At 42.2% G+C, this 16,978-nt stretch overlaps 3 protein-coding genes across 3 annotated transcripts in view; 1 reads left to right on the top strand and 2 right to left on the bottom strand.

The window, feature by feature from the left end:
* Window positions 1-3,878: 3,878 nt before the first annotated feature.
* LOC106529735 (RIMS-binding protein 2) lies at window positions 3,879-5,504 on the bottom strand. The gene is made up of 5 exons (XM_014025226.1): window positions 5,262-5,504; window positions 4,883-5,039; window positions 4,696-4,817; window positions 4,552-4,623; window positions 3,879-4,469 (listed from the first exon to the last, which is right to left on the bottom strand). The coding sequence occupies exons 1-5, from the start codon at window positions 5,481-5,483 to the stop codon at window positions 4,404-4,406; spliced, it is 639 nt and encodes a 212-aa protein (XP_013880680.1). The 5' UTR covers window positions 5,484-5,504; the 3' UTR covers window positions 3,879-4,403.
* A 67-nt stretch (window positions 5,505-5,571) lies between these two features.
* Window positions 5,572-16,978, bottom strand: part of camkk1b (calcium/calmodulin-dependent protein kinase kinase 1, alpha b) — a 30,895-nt gene continuing 19,488 nt past the window's right edge. Inside the window, exon 16 of the mRNA XM_014025224.1 lies at window positions 5,572-5,655. Coding sequence (XP_013880678.1) covers window positions 5,631-5,655 — 25 coding nt within the window. The 3' untranslated portion in view covers window positions 5,572-5,630. The remainder of the gene's footprint in view (window positions 5,656-16,978) is intronic.
* ywhag2 (3-monooxygenase/tryptophan 5-monooxygenase activation protein, gamma polypeptide 2) lies at window positions 11,105-16,574 on the top strand. The gene is made up of 2 exons (XM_014025225.1): window positions 11,105-11,461; window positions 13,499-16,574. The coding sequence occupies exons 1-2, from the start codon at window positions 11,375-11,377 to the stop codon at window positions 14,153-14,155; spliced, it is 744 nt and encodes a 247-aa protein (XP_013880679.1). The 5' UTR covers window positions 11,105-11,374; the 3' UTR covers window positions 14,156-16,574.

The raw sequence follows: 16,978 nt of genomic DNA, 5'->3' as shown, positions 1-16,978 counted from the left end.
CACACACACGCACGCACGCACGCACGCACACACACACACACACACACACACACACACACACACGCACACGCACACACACACTTCCTCTTGTTTCTCTTGGTGTGACTCTGAGGTCTGGGTTGTTGTGACAACAGAGGACACGGGTCGCCCAGCGCTCTGGTTGCAAAGGTTGCTCTGCTAAGAGCGCGTCGCAGAGCGCTGCACGACGAGGCCTTGCATCCCCCCCCCCTCCACCCACACCTTGTCACACGCATTCAGGCGCGCCGAGTTCTCAGAAATGTCACTGAAGACAGGAAACCTTCCTGTAACCTGCTGAGCTGTGATCTTATCTGAAGCTCATCTCTGTGCAGAACCACGAGCGGCTCCAGCCTTTCTCCAGAGTCCGTAAAGTTCCCGCTGAGAGACTTTCAATGAAGCTTCTTCGTCAGGTGATTCTGTCTGTTAGCAAAATATCTGACCAGACAGATTTGAATGAAACAGTTTATTTGCTTTTAAAGATTAAACAGATCATTTCAAGGCTCTGCTGCAAACTTTTCAATCAAAAGATCAATTCTTGCTTTAATCACTACTTAAAACACCTCAAAATGTATTTAAAACTTCAAATAAAGAGAATTCAGTAGTTGTTTATAACTACTTCACAGTGGTGGGCACAGCTCCGCTAAAGCAGAGGTTCTCAAACTGGGGTCCCAGGACCCCCAGGGGTCCGCCAGTTGTATCTTGGGTGTCCTCAAAGATTTTCAATTAATTGTTCATTTGATTTTTATTCAAAAAAATGCATATGGGGAACAATACACTAGTGAAACAAACACACATAACCAAACAAAGAGATAATCTTCTCATGGCATTTAGGAGGTAAAATTTTCACCTTGGTAAGGGATAATCAGACCCAAAACATTTGAGAACCCATAAAGTGTCCTAAAGCACTAATAGGGGAACTCATTTCTTGATTAGTGCTTTAGGGTTTTTGCTATTTTTTGAAATAATTAGTGGATTAGCACTTGCTAAATTTAGAAGCACTAACTGAGGTCTTTAAATGTTGTTGATCAACATTATTGTTCACAGTTGAGGGTGAAAGCTGTCACACATTTTGTTCACATGTGTGTTACTTATCTACAAGGTTATGTGTCAAATTCAAGGCCCGCGGGCCAAATTTGGCCTGCGGGTGACTCCCATTTGGCCCGGCATGGGCACTAAGTGACAACGTTCTGCACACAGTAAATATCCTCTCATGTTGACTCTGAAGAATGTTTTATGTGTCAACTGGATTATATTAGAGCTTTAAGATTAGCTTTTGCTAATGTTTTCAGTGCGTTAATATTTAGATTAGTGCTGCCCACCACTGCTACTTCATATAAAAGCTAATTCAGTTTGTGACTTTATGAAATTAAAGTTCAGTTTTTTATCGTTTTGCTCCTTATGATGAAATCTAAACACAGCAGGTTCATGTGATGCTTTTATAAATCAGATATACACTCACCGGCCACTTTATTAGGTACACCACGCTAGTAACGGKTTGGACCCCCTTTTGCCTTCAGAACTGCCTCAATTCTTCGTGGCATAGATTCAACAAGGTGCTGGAAGCATTCCTCAGAGATTTTGGTCCATATTGACATGATGGCATCACACAGTTGCCGCAGATTTGTCGGCTGCACATCCATGATGCGAATCTCCCTTTCCACCACATCCCAAAGAAGCTCTATTGGATTGAGATCTGGTGACTGTGGAGGCCATTTGAGTACAGTGAACTCATTGTCATGTTCAAGAAACCAGTCTGAGATGATTCCAGCTTTATGACATGGCGCATTATCCTGCTGAAAGTAGCCATCAGATGTTGGGTWCATTGTGGTCATAAAGGGATAGACATGGTCAGCAACAACACTCAGGTAGGCTGTGGCGTTGCAACGATGCTCAATTGGTACCAAGGGGCCCAAAGAGTGCCAAGAAAAGATTCCCCACACCATGACACCACCACCACCAGCCTGAACCGTTGATACAAGGCAGGATGGGTCCATGCTTTCATGTTGTTGACGCCAAATTCTGACCCTACCATCCGAATGTCGCAGCAGAAATCGAGACTCATCAGACCAAGCAACGTTTTTCCAATCTTCTCTTGTCCAATTTYGATGAGCTTGTGCAAATTGTAGCCTCAGTTTCCTGTTCTTAGCTGAAAGGAGTGGCACCCGGTGTGGTCTTCTGCTGCTGAAGCCCATCTGCCTCAAAGTTCGACGTACTGTGCGTTCAGAGATGCTCTTCTGCCTACCTCGGTTGTAACGGGTGGTTATTTGAGTCACTGTTGCCTTTCTATCAGCTCGAACCAGTCTGCCCATTCTCCTCTGACCTCTGGCATCAACAAGGCATTTCCGCCCACAGGACTGCCGCTCACTGGATGTTTTTTCTTTTTCGGACCATTCTCTGTAAACCCTAGAGATGGTTGTGCGTGAAAATCCCAGTAGATCAGCAGTTTCTGAAATACTCAGACCAGCCCTTCTGGCACCAACAACCATGCCACGCTCAAAGGCACTCAAATCACCTTTCTTCCCCATACTGATGCTCGGTTTGAACTGCAGGAGATTGTCTTGACCATGTCTACATGCCTAAATGCACTGAGTTGCCGCCATGTGATTGGCTGATTAGAAATTAAGTGTTAACGAGCAGTTGGACAGGTGTACCTAATAAAGTGGCCGGTGAGTGTAGTGATCAAAGGTGAAGATAAAATCAGGCCAATTTGTTGGATTTTTAATCAGAGATTTCAAACTTTACTTAAAATTTGTACCAGACAAGCTCTTGGTCAGAAAGAATCTCTTTGCATTTTATTGTTTGTTGTTGCGGTTATGAATTTAAATCAGACTAATCTTTATGGTAGTTTTGGTCGCAGCTCAGTAGAGCCATTGAGGAAGTACCGACGGGCCACATGTGGCTCCAGAGCCGTGGGTTGCAGACCCCTAAAGAACATTAAATCAAACACGTAAAAACAAATCAACAGGTATAAAAACCTGCAGCAGGTTCATGACAAACAAAACAAAACAAAACAAGAAAATAAAGTAAAATTCTTTTATTTGACTCTAATAAACACGTTTAAGTTCAGCTAAAAAAAGGATGTGTGCACACATTTGTGTTCACTTCCTCCTTGTGTGTGCGTATGTGTGTACTGCTTTTTACTGCGGAGTGAGGACCATGTTAGCTTTTTAATCAATACAGTGAGGTCTTTGATGTAAAGTGAGGACCTCTTCATTGTCCTCACTTTGTTTGCAGCTCTGCTGTGCTTTACTAGTTCGGTTTAGAGGTTTGGTGTGGGTTAAGTTCAGGTTAGGGTTAACTATAGACCAGTGATGGTTAATTTTAGGGAAAATGTCTGGGTTAGGCATAAATACAATTACAACAATGAATGGAAGTCAATACAATGTCCTGAGTTTGATGCATATACAAGGATGAGTGTGTGTGTGTGTGTGTGTGTGTGTGTGTGTGTGTGTGTGTGACGCTCTTCCTGTGTGAACCACGTGGCTCAGACAGGGTTAATAAAAAGATCAGACTCACTTCTGGGTTTTTCTCTCTTCTCTGGAGTCCAAACGCTGGTAAGAACCCGACGACACGTTCAATAATCTGATCGTCTCTGCTTTAATCCCTTCCTTTTCAGATGAAATCATTTAATACGAACTTGATTTCCACAGAAGATTTTTATTTGTTTTTTTTAATCGATTTGTTATAAAACTGCTGTTGAGTTTGTGAGGACTTGTCTTTGCCCAACCTGTGACTCCTCGGCGTTTCGGCGGGAGACGAGCAGACGCTCCAGAAGTACAGTGTTGTCACCCATAAAGTAGAAAGCACTACTAAACTTCAGTACTCAGTGTAGTGTTTCCTACTTTATGGATGAGTATACTGTTGGCTGCAGAGGACAGAGGAGGAAGAAAACCAGCTCAACGTTTTTAATATTATGTAGGTTTGTTGTTAACGGTGCAAAACTAGAAAGCAGAATAAAAAGTGTAAAAAAGTTTTTACTTTACAAATCTCATTTTTATTACTTCCTACACAGAAAGTTATTAACATAAGGCATTAAGAAACTATATTTATACACTCTGGTCTGCATAAAACTGAGATTAAAAGTGTATTTTTAAGGCTAAAATCTTTTATTTTCATTCTCTGTTTAGTTTTTTGTGAGTCTGAATAAAATTCAGCTAACAAATAAAAACATTCATTTGTATTTTTGTGTTTTAAAATAATATAATTTGTGTTTTTACCATCATTTACGCACAAAATGTGATTTTCTTTCTTGAAACCTAATAAAGGGACGTATCTGACAAACTGCTTGATGTGAAATCCTTATTACACTATTTTATAAAAATAAAACACATTTTGAGCTGGTAGTTAATAAAAGCTGAAACTTGGCATTTGGTAGTTGTTTTTTTCTAATTCCAGGGTAACGGCTGCAGGAAGTTCGATGGAACCAAACCTCGTCGACCGTGAAGATCTCCCTGAAAGTAAATTTAACGTGAGCCTCTGTGAGAACCTGTTGTGTGTGTGTTTTTTTAAAATAAAACAAGAATAAAGACTCACGTAATAAAACCCGTCTGGGTCCATGTCACCCAACACGTAGATGATGTCTCCCGATCGGAAGCCGAGCTCAGCCTGCAGGACCACACAGTTCAGTGTTACTCTTGGTGTTTCTGAGTTTACAGAGTGTTAATTCGAGGTGCTTACGTCGCTGTCCGAGTTGGGCGAGCTTTCCCACGGGTCGTAGTCGAACAAGGCCACCATTCTCCGAACGACCACGTCATCAGGAACACTTCTCGTGTCGCTCAGACTCGAGCTTAACGACATCCCTGCTCCATAAAAACACGTTTCAAACACGAGTGTCAGGCACCTGCCTCAGGTGTTGTTCTGGTACCTGTGTGGTCCACAGGCAGGAAGCCCTGCTGCAAGAGAAGATGCTTCAGGTACTCGTCGTCCACCGGGATCTCAGCCACCATGTTGCTGGGCACGAAACCGGAGAGACCCCCGGACTCGCCGTGGTAGAAGCCATCAGCATCCGTGTCCCCGAACACCTGAGCAGAGGAGTTATTTTCATTTGTTATCGGCTTGTTTTCAGGCTCTGGAGGCAGAAGGAACAGGAATGTGCGTGCTTGCGTGCACGCTGCAGCAGGGTTCGGTGAAAAACAGGCGGTAAATCACATGAACGAGCAGCAACAGGAAACACAGACGAGCTGGTGTCACAGGAAGCAGCGTTTCAGAGAAGCCATCAGGAAACACAATAAGAGGTTTGTTACCTTGATGATCTGACCGGGCACAAAGGGCAGCTCCTCCGCAGCCGTCTCGTAGTTGGGGGACATGGCGGCGGGGTTGTAGGGGTAGAGGGCCACGAAGAGACGGACGGTGGGGATGGACGCCTGGCTGGCCGTCTCCAGCTCCCACTCCAGGAGGTCCTCCGGAGTGGCCACCCTCACCTCGTCTGGGAATATCAGAACGTCCAGCTCCAGCCTCATCTCCATGTCCAGCAGCTCCCGGGCGTCCAGGAGGCAGACAGATGGCCGCTGCGGGCGGCTGAACGCTCCTGATCTGCAGGCTAATTTCAGGTAACCAAGCTAAGCAGAAGGAGCTTTAATCCTCTTTAAAGCAGAGGAGACAGATTCGTCCGTTCAGCAAAGACTGAGCAGCGAGACACTGGCAAACAAAAAGAAAACAGAGTGAAATCATCAAATCATCAAGTTTTTATTTAACGCATCATGAAGCTGGAGGAACACAAACATAAATCAGGTGTTTTTTTTAGTCTTTAAAACTCAAACTACATGATTTGGTTGAAGCTGATCTTTTCTCTGACTCCTCCTCCTTTTCTTCGTCCTGACATGACTTGACCCAGTTTAAATCAACACTTCCTGTTTTGACCTCCTGTGTGTCAACAGGTGATAATCTGATCTGGGATCAGAGGAAACGTATCAACGGTTAGCTGAGCGTTCGTTTCAGACACAAACAAAGCTCGAGTTCAAGATGTGAAACCAGATCTGAACTGTTTTCAGGCCTGTTTTGTCACATTTCATTTAAAAAGTTGGTAAATTGATCCTCAGCTCTGTTACTCTAGATCTTTTGAAGTGAAGTTGTTTAGAAAGGCAATGAGCAGTTAATATCTTGTAATTTTAAATGTTCTCAGTTAGGAGTATAGTTCTGATAAAATAAACATGTAGTGTCACCAAACAGCAGGGTTATTTAACTAAACTGCTCCGGGGGCCACAGTTAAAGCAGGCCAACAGCTGAGGGGCTGAACATCCAGCAATTAAAGTCATTATAAGTATTAATAAATAAGTATTACAAAGATCTGTTACCTTTGAAATTGTTTATTTTGCTGCATTTAATCATGAATACAATACACAGAGAACCTTATGTAATAAATGTAGTGATAGTAAAACAATATCAAAACAAAAATAACACATTATGTCTCCTATTTAACACACATATTATTTGTACATCTCTGACTTGCCAATTTTTTTAAACCAAATGTATTTTTAATTTCATAGTTTTATCGTCAACTGCTTGTAGTTTTAGCTGTCTTGGATGTTCATAGAAACAGATTTTACCAGCTTCTAGCCAAGATTCTGACATTTCTGCAGATACCAAACATGTCTATGTTTAACTAAAAAACCTAGAGTAAGGGTTTGGGTTTAAGAGATGAATGAACCAACTGGCAGGCCAAACTATTGCCACTTACAATATGTGGCCCGCAGGCCGTCAGTTGAATAGCCCTGCCATACAGCATGGACCTATCCCTCAACTCTGCTGCTCAACCACAAATGCATTTTTAACTAATGTAAACTGGCTTTCCAACAATATTAGATTTATTGCCAAGAAGCACGATTACACCTAAGAAAATACACAAATTTTATTACTTTATTTGCTTTTTGTTTATATATATATTTGTGAGAGAAAGATGTAGTTTGTCACATCTAAATAAAATCTTGTTTATTTATACGTTTTTCTTTCAATTTTTTATTAATAAAATCTATGCTTTCATTAGTTTTTTGCTACTTGTTTACATATTTTAGTTGTTCATGGTAACTACAGCTCTTTACAACTGTGTTCAAAGGAGTAAATAAAGCTGGACATAGTCATTTTATTTTTTCTGGACCTTGTAGTTTAATTTTTAGCGGGTTTTAATAACAGATTAAAACTGGATCTTTAACCTCTACAGTCGTCTCTGTTTTGGCCAGCAGAGGGCGCTCTGAACAGTTACATGCTTGGAAAAGACAAACAAAATAACTGACCATAAACAAATGTTGTATTTGATACGGTCAGTTATTCAGAAGATTAATAATGAAAAGCTTCAGAAGGCAAATAAATAACAATCTTAAAGCTAAATATTGCAAACTGCTGTTTTTTTTAATTGTTGTTATGTAATCATGTCATCTTTCTCTTTTCTTTTCTTTTCTTTTCTTTTCTTTTCTTTTCTTTTCTTTTCTTTTCGAACACTTACTGGTCTGATTTTTAATGCTTTGTGTTTACACAGACAAATGAAAAAATCCTATTGGAGTAAATAACATTGTCTCTCTGTCTTTTTTTTTAATATCTGAAATTTAAAACTTACAAACTTCCACCAGCAGAGTTTGCTCTTCAGTCGTTCAGGTCAGGTACAGAAGGCAGGAAATAAACCCAACAAGAACTGATGTTTGCTGGAGGAACAGAATCGGTTTAAGATTTGTCTTGAATAAAAGGACATTCCCACTGTTTCATGATGTCTTTGGAGGCTCCTGATTAGAATGGCTCTAAATGGTTTAATGTAATGAACATAAAACTAAACATCAATAGGAGCTACTAACAAAAGTACTTAGATGAGATGGACTGTTTGGAAAATATAAATATTTTGAATTTTGACTAACTTTCAGTACTTTTTACTTTCTCTTTTGGTATATTTATGTGTACTGTTAACCAGTTCCACACAATATACTGACCTAGAAAATTTTTAGGCGAGGCTATTAGTCTCATTTCAGTGACACAGAAACTGGTGTCTCTTTATTATTTCTCCTGCACAACACACGCACAGGTTTGTATGTCTTATTAGGACCGTGTATTGACTTCCATTCATTTCTGTAGACTAACTCACCAATGATGTTCTATTATATTAGTTCAAATCAGTCAATAAACATAAAACATTCATGCTAGGCAAGACATAAAAACATTAAAATACCAGTACAAATAAAAAATCACCAATGTTCATTAAAAAGTCTGATTGCTGCAGGATAACTGGGTTTTTTAGTCTGTTGGTCCTACATCTGGGCATGAGACCTGCATCTAGACAGAACTCACCATGGAGAGGGGGATTGGGATTTGCCTGAATCAGTCAGGTCTTTTTCACTGACCTGACCTTGTGTAGGTCACTGAGGTTCAGGTCTCCAAAATGACTAATGGTTCTGACAAGGTGGATTATACCAGAAAAGGTAACAAAAGCCAGGCACACACACCACAAAATGTGAGTGAGGCATGAAAAGTTCAAGAACCACTGGTCTCATATTATATAATTTGTCAATGAGTTGGACCAGAAGGGTTAATTCTCAACCAGAACCTGACCAACGTTCACAGATCCAAAAACTGAAACAAGCTCAGCTGGATGTTATGAAAGACATTTCCACTTTGATATAAAAACATTTAAAAAAACTAATAAACACATGATTTTGATATACTTTCCTAAAAATATTGACCTATTTGATCGTTGTGACAATGTAACTAAAAATAATGGCTCAGTATTCAGGTAAAATGTTTGAGAAGCTGTTCTAATTTACAAATAATGATGAGACACTCAAAATAGTGGATCACATCATTTTGAGATCCTAACTCTAATGGAGAGCCCAGACACCATGTGGAGGAAACTCATTTCAGCCGCGATCTCATTCTTTTGGTCACTTCCCAAAGCTCGTGACCATAGATGAGGGTAGGAACATTGACTGGTAAATCAAGAGCTTTGCCTTCTGGATCAGCACTCGCTTCACCGCGACAGACCGATACAGCGCCCGCATCACTGCAGATGCAGCACCAATCCGCCAGTCGATCTCCCGCTCCATTTTCCCCTCATTCGTGAACAAGACCCAGAGATACTTAAACTCCACCACTTGGGGCAGGACCTCCTCCCCTACCCAGAGGAGGCACCTTACCGGTTTCTGGCTCAAGACCATGGTCTCAGATTTGGAGGCACTGATCCTCATCCCGGTCGCTTCACACTCGACTGCGAACCGCTCCAGCGACAGCTGCAGATCTCGTTCCGATGAAGCCAACAGGACCACATCATCCGCAAAAAGCAGAGATGCCATCCTACAGCCACCAAAAAGGATCCCCTCAACACCTTGGCTGCACCTAGAAATTCTGTCCATAAAAGTTAAGAACAGAATCGGTGACAAAGGGCAACTTTGGCGAAGTCCAACTCTCACTGGAAATGAGTCCAACTTACTATCGGCAATGCGGACCAAGCTCTGGCACCGGTCAGACAGGGCCCTAACAGCCCATATCAATGAGGCTGGTACCCCATACTCCCAGAGTACCCCCCACAGGAATCCCTGAGGGACACGTTCGAACGCCTTCTCCAAGTCCACAAAACACATGTAGACTGGTTGAGCGAACTCCCATGCACCCTCCAGGACCCTGCTGAGGGTGTAGAGCTGGTCCGCTATTCCACGACCAGGACGAAAACCAAACTGCTCTTCCTCAATCTGAGATTCGACTATCCAACGAACCCTCCTCTCCAGAACCCCCGAATAGACCTTACCAGGGAGGCTTAGAATTGTGATCCCCCTATAGTTGGAACACACTCTGCGGTCCCCCTTTTTAAATATGGGGACCACCACCCCGGTCTGCCAATCCAGGACAACTGCTCCTGTTGTCCACGCAATATTGTAGAGTCGTGTCAACCAACGCAACCCCACAACATCCAAAGCCTTAAGGAACTCCGGGAGAATCTCATCCACCCCCAGCGCCTTGCCACCGAGGAGCTTTTTAACCACCTCAGTGACCTCAGCAACAAAGACTGGAGAGTCCAACCCAGGCTCCTCAGGCTCTGCTTCCTCATGCGAAGACATGTCGGTAGAATTGAGGAGGTCTTCGAAGTATTCTACCCACCGACCCACAACGTCCCGAGTTGAGGTCAGCAGCGCACCATCCCCACCATAAATAGTGTTGGTGGCGAACCGCTTTTCCCCCTGAGACGCCGGATGGTGGACCAGAATCGCCTCGAGGCCGTTTGTAAGTCTTTTTCCGTGGCCTCTCCGAACTCCTCCCATGCCCGAGTTATTGCCTCAGCGACCACCCGAGCCACAGTCCGCTTGAACTGCCGATACCTATCGGCTGCTTCCARAGTCCCACAGGCCAAAAACACCAGATAGGACTCCTTCTTCAGCCTGGCAGCATCCCTCACTGCTGGTGTCCACCAGCGGGTTCGAGGGTTGCCGCCAATTCAAGTGAAACATATGAGAAAGTGTTTGAATTTACAAAAATGTATTGGTATCTATTAAAGATGAGATACTTTCTCAAAAAAAGGACTTCAAAGTAGTAAGTATCTGATCATTATGTGACATCTCAAAATTATGATATAGTATTTAAAAAACACTTATAAATTATTTTATATTTATGATATCCTAAAAATCTGTCTTTGAATTGCATTATCTTATCAGATTTGTTTGTTTGATTAATTTCAAACAAGTTATCTACAATCATTTTATTTTAAGTGAAAAAGAGAGAAAAGAAAATATAAAGAACCTAAAATTGTATCACTTTTTGTGTAGCTCACATAGTAATCATGATTATGAAATACATGTATTGCAGGAAAAATACTGTATCACACGTTAATAATGTGTGTTAACATTGTGAAATAGAAATGGCTATGAGATACTGCCTTTAAATAATGACTTATGAGATAATATCTTATAATTATAATAAATTATGTCATTAGTTTGATGTATTAGTTATATATTTTTAGAACATAACTGTACAATTTGGCTTCTGTACAGTTTTACAGCCAGCAGAGAATTCTGCATTACAACACTTCACTTCCCATCAGGCCTTGCGTTCAGCGCTGCTGGCGCTCTGCTTCCCATGTATGGAGTGTTACATCATCGGCTCAGCCTCCCACCTTCCCGAGTGATGACGCAGCCCGTGGAGAGAGTGTGAGGAGGAGGAGGAGGAGGAGGAAGGCAGGGTAGAAGAGAGAGGAGAGGGTGTCCCGTCTGCGCGGAGCTCAGACAGACAGCAGGGAACAGCTGCAGCCCCGAGCCCACTCCGAATATCCGCCGTTTCATCCACGGTTCAATTAAAAACAAAAAGACAAAACAGCACCAGGCGCGTGGAGCAGCTCGAGCAACCGAACATCAGCTGAGAGACATCACCTGAGGAAGATCACCTGAGAAACATCATGGTCGACCGCGAGCAGCTGGTGCAGAAAGCCAGGCTGGCCGAGCAGGCTGAGAGATATGACGACATGGCAGCTGCAATGAAGTCGGTGAGTGGACACAGCCCAGATTTTAATCTGAGAAATTTGCTGTGGTGGGCTGCAAATCTGACTTTAACCGCAGAAGAAGAAGCGCGGGTTTGACATAATATTTAATGCCTTTATTGGGTTGCAGTGCCAGCTCAGACCACCCTCCTCCTCCTCCTTTTTTTTTAAACAAGCCAAGCCGGGTTCTGGTGCTGTTTGGGCGGTGCCTTTCTGTCGCCTCCACCAAAGGTTATTACAATGAAACCAGGCCTGAGCTGAGGAAGAGCATCTTCTGATTCATTTCTATTATTTCTCCTCCTCTTCCTCCTTTCTGCTGAATTATAGGAGCCTCCCTGCTGATGGAAGCCATGTGAAAAATGCCTCCTCCTCCTTTTCTCTTTGTCACATCAATTATAAAGATAATTCAGATTCTTTGAATAAGGAGGGGGTTTTTTCAGAGCATGATGCTCCTCCCTTTAAACAAATGTAGGAGGCAGCAGAACCGCTCCAGAATATTCTTTGTCATATTGCAGTGATTCGGTGTGATCAGATTCCTGCCATCCTCTCTTCCTTTTATTTAATAATTAATTCATTAATTTTTTTTATTAACAGCCACAGTTAGACGGTTTGATGCTTAGAGGATGACATTAGCTTGGTGAGGACCGAGCCTTTTGTCTGCCACCCCCTCCCCACCTCTCTCCTGCTTTAAGGGCATTCTTGGACTGGATTCACCCAAAAACTGCTGTGTCACATCAGCGCCCATGTTTCTGTGGAGCCGGGCCTTTGTAGCTCACGCATCCAGATTAAACCATAAAGGAGGGACATTTTGTTTTATGTTCCTCAGGAGCGATGGAGCCCCACCCCCCCACATAGTGGATCATTTTGTCACAGGAGGGGTTTCTGGTTGCAGGGAGGTGGGCCGGTGCTCGAGCAGGGAAGGATTCCTTTTCCCTTTAAACAGTCTGCCATGTCAGTGCGGTCCAAACTGGGCCTTTTATATAATTTTTTTCGTTTTTTTTTAAGCAGGGGTGTATATGCTCACTCTTTAATCAAAGGGAATCCCTTTGACTTCCAGCTGGAGACAGACTGATTATTAAACTGATTACAAGGCAGGAAAATGAATGACATTCTTGTAAGTTTAACTTAAGCAGTTCTATTTTGTTAAATGATAATTAAAAGGTAGGCACTGGCCAATGGATGCCTGGATTTCTGAAGGTCACAATTGGCCATAAAGAAAGAAAGAAAAAAAAATCCTGAACTGAAATGACAAACGAGAGGCCGTCATCTCTGTGTTCCTCATGAAACATGTATGTGGAGATGCCGCTGCTGCATTTGATGAATATTAATAATAGAAACGCTCATGAGTAGTTACTTTAAAACCACAGGGACGCATTGACCAAAACCCTCAAAAAGACTCAGGAAGGACTTCCTGCTTCTTCCAAACGTGAGGTTGAGCTACATCTCCTGGTTGTGACGTCACCAGGTGCCGCCTTTACCCTCGTCTCATTACCTTTTCTGTCTTGGTGGAAGGGTTATACGCCAAAAAAAGAAGAAAAAAGTCAAACAAAACCTTAATATCATCCTTTTGCTAAGGCTCGTCCCTATCTAAATTTACCAGCCGGAGTCAGAGTGATGTCACGGCGTGGAGCTTTAAAAAGGTAAAAAGGTCACCCGGAGCCAGAGAGAAGGTCAGTGGGACACGTGAACCTTTTCGATGCGGTGATGGTTTTCACTTACACCGCAGCTGCCCCTCTGAGCGCTCGTGTGAACAGCCCCCCTCCCCTCGCTATCTCTGCTGCCAACGACTGTCTTGAATATCATTTCTCGCTAACTGGCATTAGCTGCACACGTTGCAGCTGGAGCTACTAGTGCGCTGAATGAATAGATTGCCATGGAAACTGGGATTCGCACATGGCGGGTGAATTATTGCTCGTACTCTCATTGCCGTGCTGGCGCTCTAAGTCATTATCTGATTTTTTTTTTGTGTGTAGATTAGGTTCGTTTAGCTGCAAGAAGAGTCAAAAAGTGAGTGTGCATTCTCCTTTTTTTCCCCCCCTCCAGGTGACGGAGCTGAACGAGGCCCTGTCCAACGAGGAGAGGAACCTCCTGTCCGTGGCCTACAAGAACGTGGTGGGCGCCCGCCGCTCCTCCTGGCGGGTGATCTCCAGCATCGAGCAGAAGACCTCCGCCGACGGCAACGAGAAGAAGATCGAGATGGTGAGGGCCTACCGGGAGAAGATCGAGAAGGAGCTGGAGGCCGTGTGCCAGGACGTGCTCAACCTCCTGGACAACTTCCTGATCAAGAACTGCAGCGACACGCAGCACGAGAGCAAGGTGTTCTACCTGAAGATGAAGGGCGACTACTACCGCTACCTGGCCGAGGTGGCCACGGGGGAGAAGAGGGCCACGGTGGTGGAGTCGTCGGAGAAGGCCTACAACGAGGCGCACGAGATCAGCAAGGAGCACATGCAGCCCACCCACCCCATCCGCCTGGGCCTGGCGCTCAACTACTCCGTGTTTTACTACGAGATCCAGAACGCCCCCGAGCAGGCCTGCCACCTGGCCAAGACCGCCTTTGATGACGCCATCGCCGAGCTCGACACCCTCAACGAGGACTCCTACAAAGACTCCACTCTCATCATGCAGCTGCTGCGAGACAACTTGACACTGTGGACAAGTGACCAGCAGGACGACGAGGGCGGGGAGGGCAACAATTAAAGTCAAAGAGAGAGAGAGGGTTTGAAAAAAAATAAAACAAAAAAATGCGCGTTTTAAAAAGAAAAAAGTAATTACGAAGGGCCGGTGGACTTTGGCAGCCGCTTTTGCCGACGATACTACCGCAGCAGCAGTTCTTTATTTTTCCATGTGTTAAAAGAAAAGAATCGAAAGAGAGGTGGGAGTGGAGGTTAAATCTTAGTTTAAATATATATAGAAATATATATATACGGTTGAAAAAGGGGGGAGGGGCCTCTGTTTTCTTGATTTTCTCTTTGACATTTGCCAAAACCACTCAATCAGCCTGAAGTGGTGGTTGTTGGATTGAAAGGGCAGCCTCACACTGGCATTGAAACTGATCTTGTTCTGTCAAGATAAAAGCTGCTTACTTAGGTTTTTTGCGTGATAGAGCTGCATTTGAGTCACTTGAGAGAAAGAGAGAGAGAGAGAGAAAACACTTGAACGGGAATGCCTCACAAAAATCATTTGCGTCGGTTCCGATAATAAAAAGAAGAAAGCCGCGGCGAGTTAAAAAAAAGGTAAAAATTTCCCAAAATTTTAGAGGATAAATTAAACCAAAGTTAGAATTCGGAGTAGAATAACAAAATTGATTCCCGTAAAATATTGCAGGTAAACTGTTACGTCACTGGAACCATTGATTTGTTTGGAAGTAAAGATTATTAAAGGCAGAGACTTAATAAAAAGGAAAATTCAAAAAAAAAATCATTAAAAGCAGCTTCAGAGTTTGTGGTTTACTTATGTGTTTGTTTTATTAAATGCACTTGCCTACTATACTGTTTCTTCAGTGTAAGATGACGACAATAATATTGCTTATTCAATATTGTGCATGCTGGTGATGTATTTATATACAGTAGCTTGACTTTATTAACTTATACTGTGGGTGTTAAGTATTCATATGATTGAGAAAAAAAACAAAACAGGTTTCGTCTGATGTTGATTTCAAATTTACTTACTTTTTTTGTTATGTTTTTTTGATTTGCTTATACCAAAATGGTGATCGTAAAAATTGACCTGTAATGGGCGTTGCTTTAGTGACATGCAATATGTGTATTTAATTTGTTATTAAAAGACAAAAAAGAAAAAAAGAATAACCCACCAGTCCTTACTTAATCTTACCAGCTGGTGTTTTGTCACATTGAAGTATATGTTTTGTTCTTTGAACAGTATTTTTTTTGTTTTTATTTTTTCCTGTCATGCTATCGCGTTTTAACAATGGTGACGTGTCCAGGCTCAATGTTTCTGTTATGAATTCACATACATGGACCATATTTGATTTCAGACCGTATAAATGATTATTTTTGTTTTTATACCTTTTAGCTGTTCCTGAGTGACAAAATATCTTGAATGTGAGTCATTATGTAGCAGTTGCACAAGAACCGGAATAATAGCTATGATAATAAAAAAGAATATGACTAAATTATACATGCACCATGTCCGTGGTGGTCCAGTGTATTGTTGTATTGTCACCCATGAGTGTACTTCGCTTTTAGGAAACCACTTCATTGAACGGTTATTTTTTTATTTTTTTCATGTTTTGTGTGTGTGTTTTTGCCCGGAGTACAAGTGTGCTTCCTGTTTGTGAGCCTCATTTGCAAGTTAATCTTTAACGGGAAGAAAAAAAAACAGTATTTTAGCTTCCTGAAAGCATGTAAGAGAACTTCCCTTCACTTGCTGTTGTGTTTGCACACAAATACGCACAGATTCACAGGGAAAACAGAACAAACGGCACAAAAAGCTGCTGAACAGATGAATTATCGCAATGCTGCTATTCGTCTATAGATTATCATATGTATGGCGGTTCTATTTATTTTTTTGTTTTATTTCGGATTTGATGGCTCGGGAAGGGAAACCAAAAGCCTTAAGGTCGCTCACACAACCTTGCTCATGTATGCCAATTATGTCACCATCATGAGTCAGCCTCCATGAGCTCACAGTATGTCACAGCTGCTTTCGTTTATTTTTAACTTCGCCAAGGTCTCCGAGGTTCACGAGACGAGCGGCAGGGAAAACTTGTGCTCAAACAGCCCGTAAAAACACTTAATTTTCACTTTTTTCGTGTTAATTGAGTTGAGATTTTATCTTTTTTTTGCTTGAATGTTTTTTTTTCACATCAGGAGGCTTGCACTCCCCGCCGCTCATTAAAAACAAAAGTGTAATGAAATTTGTTCAACCTTTGTGTTTTCTGTTTAAGTTCTCATTATTTTGGGTATTATTGTTTCTGTGACGCAGCAACTTGCAAGTACAAGTCATGAGGTTAATATAACAGACAGCTGAATTTGAACAAAGAAGAGGAAAGGAGCTGAGTGGGGAGATTAGCAGGAAACAAACTGTATGCCCTGAGGAATTTCTTTCGTTGCCATCTGTTGTCCATTAAAGTCATTTGCCTTTTGGTAATATTCTATATATTCATTTCCGTCTGTGATGTTGCATCAACATGCCTCCTCAGTTTGCAGGTTTGAAAGTCGGTCTAAGTGTGGGTCACCTGTGCGTAAAAAATCAATATTTAAAAAACAAAACAATATATCGATTATCTTTCTTTTAATATTGATACCACCTCCAACCCTTAGGTGGCAGTATAATGATGCTTGACTCCTGTTTAGAGTGAGGAACGCTGCATGTGAGATTGATGAGCAAGCGAAAAATGGCCGTCATCTTTAAAAGGATCTCTGATTAGTTGTAACATTTGACTTTATTTAATAAACATATATTTTAATTGTAAAATAGAGACTGTAAAAAATACTGTAGGCTGTTTAGTTTTGTAAATATATATATATATATATTAACACAGAAGGAGCTGCTTTATTT

The sequence above is a fragment of the Austrofundulus limnaeus genome, unplaced genomic scaffold, assembly GCF_001266775.1.
Source record: "Austrofundulus limnaeus strain Quisiro unplaced genomic scaffold, Austrofundulus_limnaeus-1.0 Scaffold462, whole genome shotgun sequence".
Classification (NCBI taxonomy): domain Eukaryota; kingdom Metazoa; phylum Chordata; class Actinopteri; order Cyprinodontiformes; family Rivulidae; genus Austrofundulus; species Austrofundulus limnaeus.
The sequence above is the reverse complement of the archived record's forward strand: the minus strand, read 5'-3'. Positions and strand labels throughout refer to the sequence as shown.

Excerpts from the sequence above, each read along its gene's own strand:
- LOC106529735 (XM_014025226.1), bottom strand. The coding sequence starts at position 5,483 with ATGGAGATGAGGCTGGAGCTGGACGTTCTGATATTCCCAGACGAGGTG. Across the intron at positions 4,818-4,882 it reads CCTGCCTGTGGACCACACAG|GGATGTCGTTAAGCTCGAGT; the intron begins GTACCAGAACAA and ends TTTATGGAGCAG. Across the intron at positions 4,470-4,551 it reads ACCCAGACGGGTTTTATTAC|GGAGATCTTCACGGTCGACG; the intron begins GTGAGTCTTTAT and ends ATTTACTTTCAG.
- ywhag2 (XM_014025225.1), top strand. The coding sequence starts at position 11,375 with ATGGTCGACCGCGAGCAGCTGGTGCAGAAAGCCAGGCTGGCCGAGCAG. Across the intron at positions 11,462-13,498 it reads TGGCAGCTGCAATGAAGTCG|GTGACGGAGCTGAACGAGGC; the intron begins GTGAGTGGACAC and ends CCCCCCCTCCAG.